Consider the following 16,993-nt stretch of genomic DNA (forward strand, 5'->3'; position numbering starts at 1 on the left):
CTACGTGTTCCCGGAGGTCAAGGAGAGCAGCATGGTCGTCGAGGAGATCAGGGGGTTCATGGAGAGCTGCATGAAGTGATCGAGGGTTCTTCTTGAAATAATTAATTGTTGCTGGTCAAAAATTAAAATTAAAAAAAAGAGCGATTAATCGCTGGTGTAGTCGTAGATTTTTAGTTGTTTTATGGAGTAACGAGTGTCGATCGGAGCAAAAGTATAGTAGGATTGCGGATAGACCACATATTTTCTATTCCTTTCCATATGTCTATCTTTAACAATAAGTCTATCTGCGGGCGAATGATTAAAAACTTAATGTTGATCAGCTCATTATGCAATAGGAGGATGACACCTCACACGTCCCCTGTTAGTCCTATATTTTTGGGGGTCATCGTAACAAAGTTCCAACAATAAACATGTCAGAGGAGCTTTATTTAATCTTGGGTTGTTTTCAAGAGCTGGCCCAGTTTTTTCTAGGGTAAACATGGTCCATCAATTCAGTTGTAGTTTGGACTGTATCTCTCCCTTCAACCTAGAACTGATTTAAAATAGAGCCGGACAAAAACCAGTCCTGTTCCGTTTTTTGATTGAATTGCCGAAACACGCTAGCTAAAAAGCGAGAATTGCATTCGCATAATTGTCCTCGGTCTTTGTCTATATCTACCTTTTCGCCGACTGTGGGCCTATTTTGTCAAGGATTCTCCATCGATCATGCTGATCGATCTGAAGATGGTCCAGTCGTCGACGCCGGGAGTAGCACGGAGACGATGGCTTTGGCGTGTGGATGAGTCGATGGTTTCAGCTTTAAGCCTTGCGACGGAAGTCGCGAGCTGTCACTCCTCGTTTTCCATCTCACAAATTAATGGCATTCATGTCAAACCGCCAAAGCCACCGACTAATCTCGGTGTCCTCGCGCAGCCAATTACTCACCCAAAATTGTGAATCCCCTTCCCCTCCTTAAAAAAATAAATAACGACAACCGCATTACTCTCTATTATACTACTTTTACGTTATATAAGAACGAGAGATGCGAGCTCTCTTGATAAGTCGTTAATTTCGAATTTTTTTAAAGAGTATGCTTTAACATTTTTTTGGTTAAAAATAATATAAAAATAGTGTTGTAGCAATCACTACCATTAAAAAATAGTGTACTGGCCCGATACTTTTCATTATAACTATCAATTATTCAATACTGAAATTTGTTTTCAGTGAGAAATAAGAACGAATGCAATAAATGTACTAGGACGCGTTTGGTTTTCTCTTTTCGACGGGGAAATGGATTGAAAGCCTACTAAAAGTGTCAGTTTTAACAGGTTTTCTTGAAAAAACGCCTCTAAAAAAAGCATTTTTGCAAGAAAGCTTGTCAAAACTAACATTTTTGATAGACTTTCCTCTTCCCCCTTATGCAAACAAACAACCCCTTAGTCTCTCAATTACCTCACAAGTTTTTTTTTCGAAGGGAGATATTATTAGATATGATGGTAATCATATTGGGTTTTCTGAATACACATGTCTAATATGGAATGATCCAACCCACCACAATCAAATTTGTAATCGACCCATTTATGGGTTAGACGTCCCATGCTTATCAATACTAATTAAAAGCAATTACTCATATATGACTTGTCCATCTGCTTAAGAATGTAAGAGCATCTCCAATAGCTTTCCCATTTTATTGGTATTCTCACTTTTGAAGAATTTTGAGTTTTTTTTGTCCAACAGATTCTCCATCAAATTCCCCAAAATATGAATAGAGGAGAAAAAAAAGAGAGTCTTCCCCAAATCTACAGCATTCTTCAAAATTTTGGGGAGAGCTTTGTCATAAATGTTTCCTCTTCCCCCTTATGCAAACTAATCAAAGCGGTAGACACTATAAAATAAGGGGGCAAAAAACAAAAATTTCATATCTAAATCTTTATTGTTAAAGTTCATGTCAAAGATGTAGAATATTTTTATTATTGTAATAAATACAGGATTCTTTAAAATGAGGAAGTTGTTAGAGTTGGAGCAAAAATATTTTGGAGAATATGACTTTTGTTTCCTCATTTTTGATAATTTTTAGGGAAACTATTGGAGGTGCTCTAACATACCACGTTAGTAATAAACCCCGAGATTCATCAAGGGTTGCTCTCTGAATCAATAATGACTGGTCTTCAAATCCACAAAAAACTTCGAATCCATGATGAAAATTTAATGAAAAAAAATTTATTGATAAAAAAGTTATGCTTCTACAACTTACAATCCTCTACTTAAATAGAAAGTAAATTAGACTCCCATTAGGACCCCAAATTTAACCAAAAATAGAAATAACAAAACTGTCCTTTAAAACTCCCTATGATTGAGAAAATCAATCGGTTAAATTTGAAATCAAATTGAATTTGTTTCGTAAGCAAAACCGACTCGTAAACCATTACCTAAAATAGGAAAAAACCGAAAAAGTCCAATATCTATCAATCTAGAAGGAATTTCGCAAAGCAGATGGCTGCAAACTGAGTAATGATAGGTCCGATTGACTCCATATTTTCATACATTACTCTTGCAATTCCGATGTACGGTTTGAAAGATACAACTTGTTATTCGTTGTAAGTTAATTTTCTTTGGCAGAGCTCTATTTAGGCATCTGACAATCCAGTTTCTCCATTAATGCATCCTAGGCACATTCTACATCAGAGAGTATAAAATTTCAAAAGAAAATAATATATACATGCATCATATGACATATGACTAGTATTCTATCATTTACGGTTAGATACATAGTAGAATCTAAAAAAATTGAATAAAACCTTGTTCTTTCTTTGATATTATAATAATGAACAAATCTCATATCCAGCCACATTACTATTTACGAGGGAATCTCCTCATATTCTCCTGCCAAAATTACTAATTTGTATAAATTTAGGGGGAAAAAACAATGGACAAAAATTGTCTACGGCGGCACACATACCGTTAAAAAAAGAAAGAAGAAGTTCGGGTACGGTTTGACCTAGCGGATTAGGACCCGTTTGCAAAACCCCCAACCCAACCCGCTTCCCTTAAATCTGAGTAAATCTCCACTAATAAATCTCTCCTCTCTCCGAAAGAGAGAAATCCCTCGTTGTCTTCCCCTTCCTACTCTCGCTCTTCGATCTCAGCGATGATCGGCGTCGAAGAATCGAAGGCCGTTTTCTCTCTACTGAGCTCGTCGGAGTCTCGATCCTTCGACGAGATCTTCAAGGACTTCAGCTCCCAGTTCCCGCGCGATTCCCGCTTCAGGATCTGCTGCGCCATCGCGATTCTCCTAGAGGCAAGAGCTCTCGATCTCGATCTAAGTGGTTAAATTTCAGTCGTAGATTCAATCCCTAGGGCTTTAGATTGAGCCCTAAAGGCTCAGTTTTGGAGTAGAGAGGAACTTATTGATTGTATCTCCTTAGAACCAAAATGTTCCCTTAACGTTGCTTACTTTGTAAATATATGATATTTTATGATGAATTGTAGTGTTTGTTCAATGAAGTTAAAAGCTGTTAAAGTTTTTATTTTAGTAATCATGCGAGGATGTTTGACGTTTTCTTCGATTGTGCTTAGTTGCATTGATGTGAATAAGTTGAAAAGAAAGAAGGGGATTTTTTTTACCCTATGTTTAATTTAGTGTATTACAATGGTCAAATTGGTTCTTTCTTCTAAATTCATCATTTCTAGGAATCTTGTATTTCAATCTGTTTTTCTTCACGTGAATAGTGGTACTTGGTTTTCAATTCTTTCATTTAAAAAAAATCTTGTGTTCAAATCTCTTTTGTCTTTGCATGTGTTACCTAAATGCTGGAAACTTCTTCATGGTACATCGCCCAACCCAAATGCTCAAGTTTCCTCTTCATGAAATGCAACAAAGAAGCACCTTCTCAAATTCTTGGGTAAATTATAGAAAATTATAGACCCACCTGCTTAGTAGAGATTTAGTTAGTAGTTTTTGAGTGAATTTCATAAACTCCTCTGAAGTTTTTACTTGAAATAGATAACTCTGTAGGTTTTATTTCAACATCTTATCATTTTTCTACCTGGTCATTGACCCCCCTTTTGATAGGTAAAGACGGTCTTAATCTTTCACATGAGCTCTTCGTAACTAATTCCTGAAGTACTTAGTGAATAAAGAAATGACATCTCAGGTTGAAATGCCAGTTCAAGTAGTCTTTGTATTATTTCTACTCAATTTCCACAGAAAATAATGGCATTTAAGCGCTGAAAAGTAAATATTGCAAAGTCTCCCCGCCTCACCCCCCAACCCCCCCAAAAAAAAAAAAAAATCTGAAGAAAATAATCAGCGAGCTTAAGTTTACTCTTAACTCTGTTATTGCATATCTATATCCACTTTCCATTACTGTGCTTGTTATTACTGTCTGACCTATATGATTTTCAGTGACTTGGAATCTATTAGCATGATCTAAATATTTAGTAACTTGCTGATGTATATTTCATTCTAAGATTTCAAAAACGCTGGTATTTCATATTTGACTTTTATGAGATCATTCATTTCTATCTCCAGGGGAAGATGCTAAAATTAAGTGAGCGTTTGGGCGCTTTTGCTATTCTGCATCAGAGCTATTCCTCTCAGCCGCCTTCCTCAAACCCGTTTATTTCCTTTCTCATAGATGTAAGTATCATTATAGTTTTATTTTAGTTCTAAGTTTAGTCATGCAAGGCATTGTATATCATGATTTTTTTTCATGTAAACTAGTTCTCCGGTGCATGTGATGCGTGCTTTACATAGTAAATTGGTGTGTAAAAGATGTTTTTAATACCTTAAAAATCAAATATTAATATGAATAGGTTTTTAGAAAATATTCTTAAAAATGATATAAAGTATATTAATATTAGAAAATAGGGTGACTGGGGAGAGTTATCAACTAGAGGATGGTAGTTAGGTTATTTCTAGATCTTTCCAACTTTGTCCTTCTAATTATTTTCAATGTACTATAAATTGCTGAGGACATATGTTGAATTTAAATAATCGTAATGGATGAGGCTTTACTCATCTGAAAATCCTTTCTGCTGCACCAAAACTTGGAAGCCATGGTGAGGGTTGGGACTTGAGAGTTATTATTTTATTCTAACATGTCCCTGCAGGCTGAGCACCTTTTCACGGGCAGAAACTTGGAGTCAGGTAGCAGTATCATTTTAATCCATTTTTTAAAATGCGTGGTTGGGAAGATTTGAATCTGGATACCATGTACCATCTAAAGTCTATTTTTATACATTTTTGTAACAAAAAAAAGCATGTTTATGGGGATGCATTCCCTTTGGTGCAGTGCTGCTTTTTGATTTATCAAGAGCTGTAATTGTGCCATATTGTGAGATTAAATTGTAATTACCTACCTAGGAAAATTCTTATGCGTTAATTGCATGTTATAAACAGGCAGCATGTGATGCTGCAGCTGAGCAACTGGAAAAGGTGTTCATTCAACTGCTGTTGGGATCGATTGCTGCAACTAATGACAAAGAGGTAGTTTACTACTCGTATCTATAATTTTGCTTTTTTGATAAGATACTTTTGATATACCCCTCCTCCTCCCATAAAATAAAATAAAATACCAGCAAAATATCTTGTTATTTTGAAACAACAGCCAAAGTTGTTAAGTTATTTCAGAAAACCCCCAATGCATTACCTGTTTGTTGATAAAAAAGAAAGAATATTCATGCATTGCTCCCTCATTGTCACCCTGAATTAAGTTTTAAAATTTAGAATTCAAAACTGATCCTATTTCTCTTCCTTCATCAACTTCTTCCCCTTGTATAATATGATGTTTAATGATTTACCTTGAATGGAGACTTGCTTGCTCCTGTGTTCTAGTCTCCACTTCTCAAGCTGAATATTTCAACACATCCTTGTGGATTCTAGCCGCATCAACTTTTGATAAATATGTAAGGAATTAGGTCTCACTAGAGTCACTACAACATGATTGTTGCATGAAGTTGACATTTTTATATAGAGGCTTGATAAGTAGGGAGGGCGAGGGATGCCCTTTTCTAGTGCTTTTGTATTTACTTTCTGTATAATAGAATGCACAACTCCCACACTTTACTCCCAACAGGGAGAATCCTCATGTTAGTCAGTGGAAGGCATCACATCTTCTCCTCTTAACAGGGGAGAAGTTCCTCTCACTATGTTTGTTGGAGGTAATGCCTTTAAATTGTGACCTCTCTATCACATGGAAATACCTTTACCAACATCAAATTTCTCCCTCTGAGGTAGATATATCCCAAAATTGAATTCTTCACATTGTTTTGTAGCTTGCGTTATTTTATTTTACTTGAAGTGCTTGCACTTGAATCACTTTATTGTTGTCATAATGTTTTACTGGTCTAGGGCTACATTCTTTTGTTCCAATTTCACAATGTCAACAATCTTCATTTAGATTTTTCTGTACAGGTTCTGAAGCTGTCAGCTGCAGATTATATGAAGGAATTCGATTCCTCATCATATGTGAGTGTGTAGACATTGAGTTTAAGGAAATCTGTTTCCTGAAATATAGATCACTTTCCAGTTATTTATTTCCTTTTGATGATTTAGTTCAGAACTTCAGAGCATGGCTCTTGTTTTGTTAATAAAGAATAACTTCTGGTGGTTTAGGTTTTATTGCAGCGTGAAGAGTTGCAAAAGCAACAGGGTAATGAATCGCAACCTGCGCCCTATCATAGTGATTTCATGTCTGCGTCTGTAAAAAATATTGTACCAGATCCAGATATTCCTCATGGCTGTGATCCGAATTCAGCAGAGTATGTCAATTGAGTGAACTATAGTTGAAGATATTTGCTGCATCTCTATGTAAATTGGTTAGATTCATTGGAGAAACTTTTGGTATAAATTTTTTCTTCTTCCAGATTTGAGTTTTCACAGCCAGGATCTAAACCAAGAATAGGGTCTGGGGATAGGGATTCTTCTGTAACTGGTTTGCTTCAGAAAGTGTCTTTAGAAGGCCTAGGTCCCCAATGGATAAGACCATTGCCGCCAAGGCTCCCAGTGCTTGATGGAGAGGCAAGCATATCAAATTAAAGTTCAATTAGCTAGTACTAGTTTTCTTCTTGTTGATTCAACCTTCTATGATTCTTTGCCAGCTCATGTGGCTCAATCCGGACAATAACCATGAGCTATTATGGGATCATGGCATGTGTGCTGACACTAGCCGTGGGGCTGCTGTTAGGGATCTGATAGCCAAAGCCTTGAAAGGCCCACTTATGCCTGCTCAGCATGAGGTTCTCTATCCAATTCTCACGACTCTCCATCTTAATCAACATTCACGTTTTAGACTCTGGCACAATCTTTGATGGAACTTTTCTCATAAAACTATTAGTTTACTTGGTATCCCATTGTGAATATTGCAAATCATCTCTATTTTTGACGTGAAAATGTTTGATTCATCTTGTAGCAAGTTTTGGCAGAACTTAAGAATGACCCAAAGCTCGTTTATCACTGTGGTATTACTCCTGGAAAGTTACCTGTAGGTTGCCTGTTATGAACTATATGAAATTATTTGATTCACATCTTAAATTGAAATCTGAAGAGCTATTCTCTTGTTTCCAGGAACTAGTAGAAAATAACCCTCTTATTGCTGTTGACATTCTCATAAAGCTGATGAATTCTGCTGAAATTGCAGAGTGAGTCCGTTTAACTGCTTTTCCAAGTGTATTTGTTATGATATGTTTGTTGTAGATGGTTATGCGATAGTCTTTGTGTCACAGGTATTTCACAGTTCTTGTTAATATGGAGATGAGTCTTCATTCTATGGAAGTTGTAAACAGGCTTACAACTGCAGTTGAGCTCCCGACAGAGTTTGTGCACATGTACATTACGAATTGCATATCATCCTGCGAAAACATCAAGGTTTCCCTTGTCAAATAATTCTGTGTTTAGTTTTGCATTTAGATTGTGTTGCACATGTTGGTCAACCCTGACGGCAATTGGCAAAGAATGATGCTATCTTTCTTCAATCTTAATATATAAAATATGTGAGGGATGTTTTTGAATGCATATTAGTTAGAGCCTTGCCTCTAACTAATATGGGTTGCGAGTATGGGCTAATCATCTTCAAGTAGTGGGAAGCTGTGGCAGACAGTTGATGAATTGTGGCAGAGCATATGTCCACCTGTCCATTTCAACATCCCTTTGTCAGCTGCCATTCATTTTTCTACAAAGGCATTGATGGTTGACTTGTCTAATAAAATTTCCTTCATAGGTATTCTAGTTACATACTACTCCAGACAAACTTCTCCAATTAGAGTCGACGCTATGTCACATGACTGGAAAAGTTCATGTAAAAGCAAAAAATAAATCGGATTTGCACTATCAAAAAAAGGAAGCTGGACAGAACTGGGACCAATATTGGGTGTTAAGTATTCCAGTATCATTCTTTTTGTGTCCACTGTAAGTGGTGTGTAAAACGTCGTGTTTTTTAGAGTAAAAACATGTAAACACAAACATGTAAACATCTGTCTCTCTATTGTACATTTCAGATTTTCTGTGCTGGTCAGTTAGGGACACTGATTCTCTGTGGCCAACTTTCCATGTCAAATGAATTCTTATGGAATTAAACCGCGTTTATAAATAAATTTGATATTGTTTCCTTCTCATTCTGAATTATGTTGTCAATCCATTATAATTTTAGCAGTTGCATTAAATTGCTGATAGTTTGCTGCAAACTTATGAAATTAGTCCTTACAGAATCTAGTTGTGTATCACAATCTTCATTCTTTTTTCTTAATCTGTATGCGACCATGTTGACAATGATTTTGATTTTAGCACTTACTTGAACTATGCTTCTAATAGAATGCTTATGCCCTTTACCAGGACAAGTACATGCAGAACAGACTGGTGAGGTTGGTTTGTGTTTTTCTACAGAGTCTTATCCGCAATAAGATCATAAATGGTAAGTCTGATTGATTTTATTCTTGAATTATGAGTTCATGGGTTAATGCTTGTGCCTTGATCTAGATCGTGAATGATCTAGTAAGTTTTGCGATGTGAAGTACGTAAATGCAGTTACACACTGAAGGCCTCATTTAGGCTTGAATTGAAGGTATTCCCATCGGAGCAGAATGAGACCTGAACCACTAGTATTAGTTGTTTTTTAAATAGCACTTGCGCTTTTTTTTTTTGGTTTGGGGGGTGGGGTGGGGTGGGGGTGGGGGGAATCACTAGTAAAAACCTACATTGTCACCAATAAATCTCAGATGATGTATTTAAGATACGTTTGATTACACATGCTTTAAAAAAGCTAATAATCGATCACGTACTAATTCAACGAAGAATTGGACTTCTGGGTTCCAAAGCTAATAGTACTTAACTTGCACATACTTTACCCATCACTGCTTTTCGTCCAACTTTTTATCCTTTCATATTTCCCCTGACTTGTTTATTCTAAACATTTGCTGAAAGATGATAAAGTTTAACCCATCATCTCCACCAGACTACCATTATTACCTTCACGTCCACTATTTATCTATGTTTTCCTATTTCTTCCATTTCTTTGCTTCTATTTTCATTATAAACAAACCAATTCACTTTGTCTACTTTCTCTATTATGATCGACCCCTGTTACTCTTCCATTGCTGCCCTTTTTTTTAATTCCTTGAGATTTAAATTAAGAGAACGTTATTAGGAATTTTATTTTAACAGGGCTACTGCAAAAATAACTTCTGGTTACTTATCTGTCTGTAGGAAACAAATTTTAGGTATTTTTATGTAGAAAAATATAACACCGGATATGTGTCAAATATGTGGAACTTTAGACTATTTATGTGTAATTTCAACTAAGGCTTATTATTCTTGGTATGCGTTATATTTGTATTCTCCGATCATCATGTTTCTCCTTTAATGTGCCCCTAAATTTATTGCTTTCATAAATGTTTGAACTTTCAAAAATGCATCTGATGCTGTTAACTTTTCAGTGCAAGATCTTTTCATTGAAGTTCAAGCTTTCTGCATTGAGTTCTCAAGGATCAGAGAAGCTGCCGGCTTGTTCAGGCTCCTTAAAACCTTGGAGTAGATCATCTCTGCTCTGTACATTTATGTGTATTTCTCATGCTGTTTATCAGTAATTGGCCAAAAAGTAATAATACATTTTCTTCATTTCCCCCTTAATCTTTGGTTTTTAAGCATTATTATCTTTGTGGTTTAAGGGGTTCAGCGTATGTTTACATTTGAAGGGAAGAATATGTTTGCTTCAGGAATCAAGGCTGCTATGTCGAAATAACTCCCAGTTTATTAATCTTTTAATCAATGTTTTGTTTGGTAAAATACAACAATGAGTAGGTTTGTTATGATGAACAAAACCCCAATGTTAACGTTGTTGCTTCAGAGTTGAAATATAGCGACAGGTAATTTGGTCACAAGCCTCTAGAGGCTGAGTTTGGTAATGTTGAATGTATGTCAAATTCTACATGTTTATTCTATATGAGCAACTCGCATATGGTAAAAGATTGTTATCTAATATTAGCAAATTGTAATTTTTCCACACCCATCCTAGCCTGTATTATATTTCTTAAGCGGCGTGATTTACCAATATTAAAAAAATATATAAAATGCAATCACTATTGCACAAATCTATCAATCAAATATAAGAGGTGTGAAAATGGTTGTATCACTTATTCTAGGACAAGGAGAAAAGAACAGTTGACGACTATAGATTGACTTTATTAAATAATAAAGAAATTATTGAATACTACTTTAGAGTTTTACTATTTAACACTCCAAATCTTGATTCTTGATACCCCAAGACCACTATGGGAACAATGTGCTGCAAGATTTCTGATAAAGGCTGCAATAATGGTTCAACTACATTCACGGGCTGTTTGGAAAGAGGTTTTTTTAGGGGGAAAGGGCTGGAAAGCCTGTCAAAACCCTGCCAAAAGTACAATTTTTTGCAGGCTTTCCACCCAAAAGAGGCGATTTGGGTGGAAAACCTGTCAAAAGCTGCACTTTTGGCAGGCTTTCCCCCTACCCAAATCGCAAACAAACAAATTGCAAATCTAACTTAGTACCACAGAATTCAAATCCTCAGAAAGCTAATCAAGCATTGTCCAAATCAAATTGCAACCCGACTTGTACCACAGAACTCGAAATCTCTCTCATGACTTTACTAACATGTGACTCAGAATAAAAAGATAACCCAATAGCCATAGGGATAGGCAATAGCAAATGAAACATAATTTTGCTTGTGGGTGGCAAATATTTTAACATTTTTTTTGAGAGAAAAACAAGGGACATACCCTGTTCATTGAAATATAACAAAAGAATCTTTACAAAAGTAGGATACGAACTGTATCCATTGAAATTGGTAAATAGAAAAAGTAATTTCTCTTACTAGTGATGTATAACCTTCTTCTTCCAAACATCCACGAAGATGAAGAGAATGTATTGCCGTCATTCACCGTTGACATAGATATAGGGAAGAACCAATGCCGACCATACATATAGTAAAGAGAAACTAAAATTTCTATAGACCAATTGAAGCAAACAGGTAGACCACAAAAGAGATATTTGTACAAACATGACATAAGACAAACTGATATTGGTCTATAATAGCATATGCATCCTCCTCCACTCTTATAAAAAAAAAGAAAAATCTAAATTGTCCTTTGAATTGAAATGTTCATTCTCTTAGAGGTACATCTCCAATAATTTTATTATATATGTCGTTAGAATTTGTCCAAGGTTATGAGCGACTAATGTTTGGAGACAATATCCAACACTGGGCTCCATTGACAGCTAAATTTGCAGAGAAAAGGGAGGTTATATTAGTCATTTTGTGTTAATCTTAAAGCTGATGACAGCTAATGCTCAAGATGATATTCCTAATTAGTTTTTCGTGTCTAATCTATAACCAGTGGTTCTAAATCATAATGGAAGGTATGAAACCTGTAGTCTTCATTAAGGCTTTGCTCAGTGGTGAAGGATGAGAATGATACTTGTTAGAGACACGAGTTGAGTATCATACTATGATCTTATAAGTTCTTATGGACCTCATTTTTTTATGTCTGGGAGTATGAAAATAGTACAACTGTTGTAGACTTGTAGTACACTTATCATTTTCTTTGCCCTTTAAGCATTTTTGATTTATCACGAGCAATTACATACAATTTATGCTACCCAGATGTAAATTTTCGTCCTCTAAATTATCTGTTTTCTAAAACATGTCATCTAAAATATTATATTTTCAGTGATAAAAATAACAAAACTACTTAATAAGACTGTTTTAATGGGACTACAAATATACCCAAAAGGCCTCTTGTGGTTGTGTATGAGGTTAGTATTCTCATCTTTCTTAATAGTACAAAAATTATATGTCGAGCGATGAAATTTCATGATTATAGTGTTAGATCTAAACCAAAACTTGAGATCTAAAACCATATAGCCATGATTAATTCAAAGAGATTAACAATAATCAAAAGAGCGGAAGCTTATACCTGAATCCATGGATGAACCTTGAGATGAGTTTTGGATCTTCTAACCTTAGGGTTTCTCTAAATCCGAATTTCTCTAGCTAGATGGGGGTGTAGAGAATTAGAGAATGTAACCCTAGGTTAGGGACCATAACCCCTTATTTATAGATGTTGTACTTTTGTAATTTAGCCCCTCAATAAATCACAATTACAACCTGGTATCTGCACATATAACCCCATGACTTATTTAAATACCAAATTAACCCAACTTAATTGATCACTTTAGTGGGTTATCCTGAAAGATAACAATACACATTTATTTAATCATATGTGCCCACAAATAGATTTATTAGATTAAATCCAACATATAGCCCCCCGGCCCTAACCAACAATATCTCGTGGAAATAAAAAGGATGGGATTCATAATAAAAATTAAATACAAAACTATACTGTATCTCTAACCTCATTTATTGTACTACTGGTCAATATTATAAGTAAAAAATCAGAATCAAATTTGAGGGCGATGGGCATCGTGCCAGACCTTGGTGACACACTACAAGGGAACAAAAATTGCAGGGGAGCACATAAATTAAGTAGTATAAACAATGGATCCTACTATTGTGCATAATGATTGAGATACAAATAATATACTTATATCATACATGAGACATACATATTAACACGCATAAGTTTGTGTGTGTGTCCCCCAACAATGTGGACAATTATTGTCCGTGCAGTGAGACAAATTGTTGAAACACTGTACTTGAGTAACGTATGCACCCACAATTGCAAAAAATTATAGAGCGGCGAACCACAACTCCAACCACACCCCCTCTCTATTTTGCTACAGTGCATCAGGCCTCACATGAGATTTTAAAATTTTAAAATCTCATGTGGGGCCTAATATACTGTAGCAAAATAGAGAGAGGATGTGGTTAGAGTTGTGGTTGGGGATGTGCCGGTATCATTTTCCAAATTGATAATGTTGACGATAACTTGAAGCGTTTATTGAAGTGTAGCTGGTATATATTCCATGATTCCATTCCAAAAGACAAAGTGACAGAGTCAGAGAGAGATGATATTATCGCTCTGCTTGTTTCCAAATATCATTCGTCCATCATTTTTCACCAGATAGAAGTTGACATTCAATTTATCCCGCTCCGAGTTAATATTACCGTCTCCTCTTAATGAAATGCTACCCAACAAAAAAGGGGAAATTAAGAGAAAGTATAATAGAAAAATCTGAACGCAATATTAATTAGTTTTTTGTGTGTGTGTTTTTTTTTAAACCATGAGAGTAATTAAGAAAATAAAGCTTCTATCCCATGCTATGACCACAGCTACCCAATTATTTCTCCAATGAGATTTTTATTTATTTACTTTTTTTATTGATAAGACATGAGCATGAACTTTATTGAGAGTACTTAAAAAGTTTCTCTACTGATATTAAACTCTCTCAGCTATTACTATAATTTTATATTTAAGTTGGATCAATAATTGACAATAAACAGACTACAGATTTTGTCATAATAAAAGTAAAAGAAACAGTCAGGAAAATGAAAATGTTTACTAGACCACGAGTGTCGTACTATTTTATTTTTGTACTACATGAGATTAAAAAAAAAATCTATAGTGTATCTATAAATTAAAAACTCATGATTTCTTATTGCAATCACACACAAAGAACTCTACATTATCACGTCTTACATCAGAAAAGTAGTCCGACTCTTGTAGGCTAGTTATCACTAGTTGGAGAGGAAAATTAATCTCATACCAATTGGCATTCAGTGGTAGGTTTATCTTCAAATTAAGCCAACTCTCACACACTCAGGGCCCGTTTGGATGGGGTATTTTGCACCGAAAATTAGGAGGAAAGCTGTCAAAATGGTAACTTTCTGACAGAAATCGCATCTTAAAGGCAATTTTGGGAGAAATCTGTTAAAAAACTGTCATTTTAACATATTTTCTTCCAATTTTCAGGGCAAAATACCCCATCCAAACGGACCCTCAACAATTTAGTGCACGAGTTATATCATCACCTCTAACTACCTACAGTGCCACACTCCTCGGTCTCTCACTCACTATTGTCATTTGGGATTTCTTTTCACAAGCTGCCACAGAGACGAAAGGATGATGATGATCTATATTAATTTATTAGGGGATGATGTAGAGCTCACATTCACATATCCCTTACAAAAATCTTGGGTAGCATATAATTGTGTCCATCTCAATGTGGTATATATACAAAAAATTAGTTACCAAATAGTTTATTACTCACTCCTTGCTCAACCTACACCCACTTATAGCAAGTAAGCCAACAAACATTCCTAACTCCAATGTCGATCCGGACCATTTAACCTATTATTTACTAAATATCGGGAGGGTTTCAAAGGAGAACCCGAAGGTAAATGTAGAAATCTGAAGGTTAAAATGTAAGAACCCGAATGTTAAATTTGAACCCAAAGGTTATTTATGACTGCCAAATCTGAGAAAAAAGAAGCAACCGGTGACCAAGGTGGCCCGAAGATCGGCCAGATCTGATGCTCACGCCGGAGACCTACAACGGATTAATGCTGATGTTGAGACGTTTAGACGTCGAGATGGATTGAAACGGCGAATGCCGTTACTGACTGTGAAACGACAATACTGTTTGTTTGAGGCCGAGAGACGGCTTGAAACGAAGATGTTGTTAATTTGAGACCAAGAGATGGTCTTGAAATGGTAAAGCCGTTAAAATAGAACCCGAAAGTTTAAAATATAACCTCGAAGATTAAAATGGAACCTGAAGGTTAAACGAGAACGCGAAATACGTTAAGAGGCCCGCAAAGCGGCAATGCCAAAAATCTGATAGAGGAACGCAAAAAAGCGTTAAACGACTGCAAAGCAGCAAGGGAAATAATAACCCTAGCTCTGATATCATGTTAAAATGAGAGAGAGAGAGAGTCTTGGATAAATTTCCCTTAAATTGAATATTGAGTGTGCACATATATTTATACAAGTAGAAGAGGGTGAGGTGTGTTCTCACAACCAATGTGGGGCTAAAAACCCATTACTAACACTATTATCAACACTATTATCAAGGATGATGATGATCTATATTAATTTATTAGGCGATGATGTAGAGCTCACATTCACGTATCCCTTACAAAAATCTCGGGTAACATATAATTGTGTCCATCTCAATGTTATATATATACAAAAAATTAGTTACCAAATAGTTTATTAGCTCAATCTACACCCACTTATAGAAAGTAAGCCAACAAACATTCCTAACTCCAATCTCTATCCGGACCATTTAATTAACCTATTATCTACTAAATATCGGGAGGGTTTCAAAGGGAATTCTATGTACCCCGGCTATCTGTCCTTCGATTTTGATCGTGTGCAAGCAAAACTTTATCACGCTCAATTTGGTCCACAATCAGAATCGAAATAATTGCTTTCTTTTTAATTTGTGATTCGTGCCAGGATCCACACCGCCAATTCATCAGTCTCTTCCACGGACTCCCCTCCAAAGTGCTGGTTATCGATCCCAAAAGCACGTCCTTTATGAAAGTGCCGCAAAAAGTGAAGATGCGATCAAACTGGGAAGTGGGCAACTGGCATCTACTATACGCTCTTTTCGAGCCTTTCTTTAGTACTAAAAGAGTCCCCAAAATGAGATGAAAATTGGAGACTAATTGCAATTGAAGCCGCAATTAATTAAACCTCATGCTCAAAATGCTTACAACCGTATCGACGTTACCCAAAATATGGGACCAACAGAGGGGACAAGTGAGGTGTCACCCTCTTATATATTGCATAATGAGCTGGTCATCATTCATTAATTGAGTATAAACGGGTGTTTCATGCAAAACTTTGACAAGGCAAAATACGGGTGCTTCACACAGTACACCTAACCTCTAGAACCGCCCGTTATCTATCCCAAACCTCGCAACAAACTTGCCACCTCAACCCCTGAATCATCCCCTCAGACCTAACAAACGAAAGCACAACATATTACACCTTTCCACTTATGAGCTCCGAATTCAAACACGTTGCATTAATAACGTGATGACCCTGAACTGCACACAACCATGTGCTGTCCCAATTATTAGGTGTAACAATCACAAGACACAGAATCTCACCACCCCCCTTCAAATATAAGCACACCCCCTTGAGCCTCTTAAGACTCTCAAAAAAACATCAACATAGAGAACACAGGACATGAAGACCCCCACCCTCTTGAAGTCCTTCTCCTCCAAGCTCTCGGCCGGCCGCTGTTCATCGTCCGCCGTCGCAGTTTCCCCGTGGCCTCCGGCCCGCACTGCCTTCGACAGCTGGTTAAACATCAGCAGCTGGACGACCTCGGCATCTCTACGCGACAGCATCCTGGCTCTCAAGGTCCCTACGGGTGGCAACATCCGCCCAACGAAGAGCGACGGGTCCGGTCCAAAACGCTGCCGATCCGAAGATGTTCGACGGTTACCTCGATGACACCGTGGACCTGCTGGACGCCTGCAATGTCGTTCGGCGGAGGATCGAGGACGTCAAGACGTACCTCAATTCAGTGTCCATAGCACTGCACTGGCTCGAGCACGGGCGCGGGCGC

General features: G+C 36.6%; 1 protein-coding gene across 1 annotated transcript; it reads left to right on the top strand.

Annotated features, from left to right (window-relative positions):
• Nucleotides 3,051–10,241, top strand: LOC109823965 (CCR4-NOT transcription complex subunit 11-like). Its single transcript, XM_020390439.1, has 12 exons — nt 3,051–3,277; nt 4,511–4,618; nt 5,381–5,467; nt 6,395–6,448; nt 6,596–6,741; nt 6,847–7,000; nt 7,081–7,218; nt 7,392–7,463; nt 7,547–7,620; nt 7,705–7,846; nt 8,810–8,888; nt 9,910–10,241. The coding sequence occupies exons 1-12, from the start codon at nt 3,128–3,130 to the stop codon at nt 10,005–10,007; spliced, it is 1,302 nt and encodes a 433-aa protein (XP_020246028.1). The 5' UTR covers nt 3,051–3,127; the 3' UTR covers nt 10,008–10,241.

This window comes from Asparagus officinalis, chromosome 9, assembly GCF_001876935.1.
Source record: "Asparagus officinalis chromosome 9, Aspof.V1, whole genome shotgun sequence".
NCBI lineage: Eukaryota > Viridiplantae > Streptophyta > Magnoliopsida > Asparagales > Asparagaceae > Asparagus > Asparagus officinalis.

Bases quoted from the DNA above. Each gene is read 5' to 3' on its own strand.
- LOC109823965 (XM_020390439.1), top strand. From the start codon at position 3,128: ATGATCGGCGTCGAAGAATCGAAGGCCGTTTTCTCTCTACTGAGCTCG. The intron at 5,468-6,394 runs GTAGTTTACTAC...TTTTCTGTACAG, and splicing joins CTGCAACTAATGACAAAGAG to GTTCTGAAGCTGTCAGCTGC. The intron at 8,889-9,909 runs GTAAGTCTGATT...TTAACTTTTCAG, and splicing joins CCGCAATAAGATCATAAATG to TGCAAGATCTTTTCATTGAA.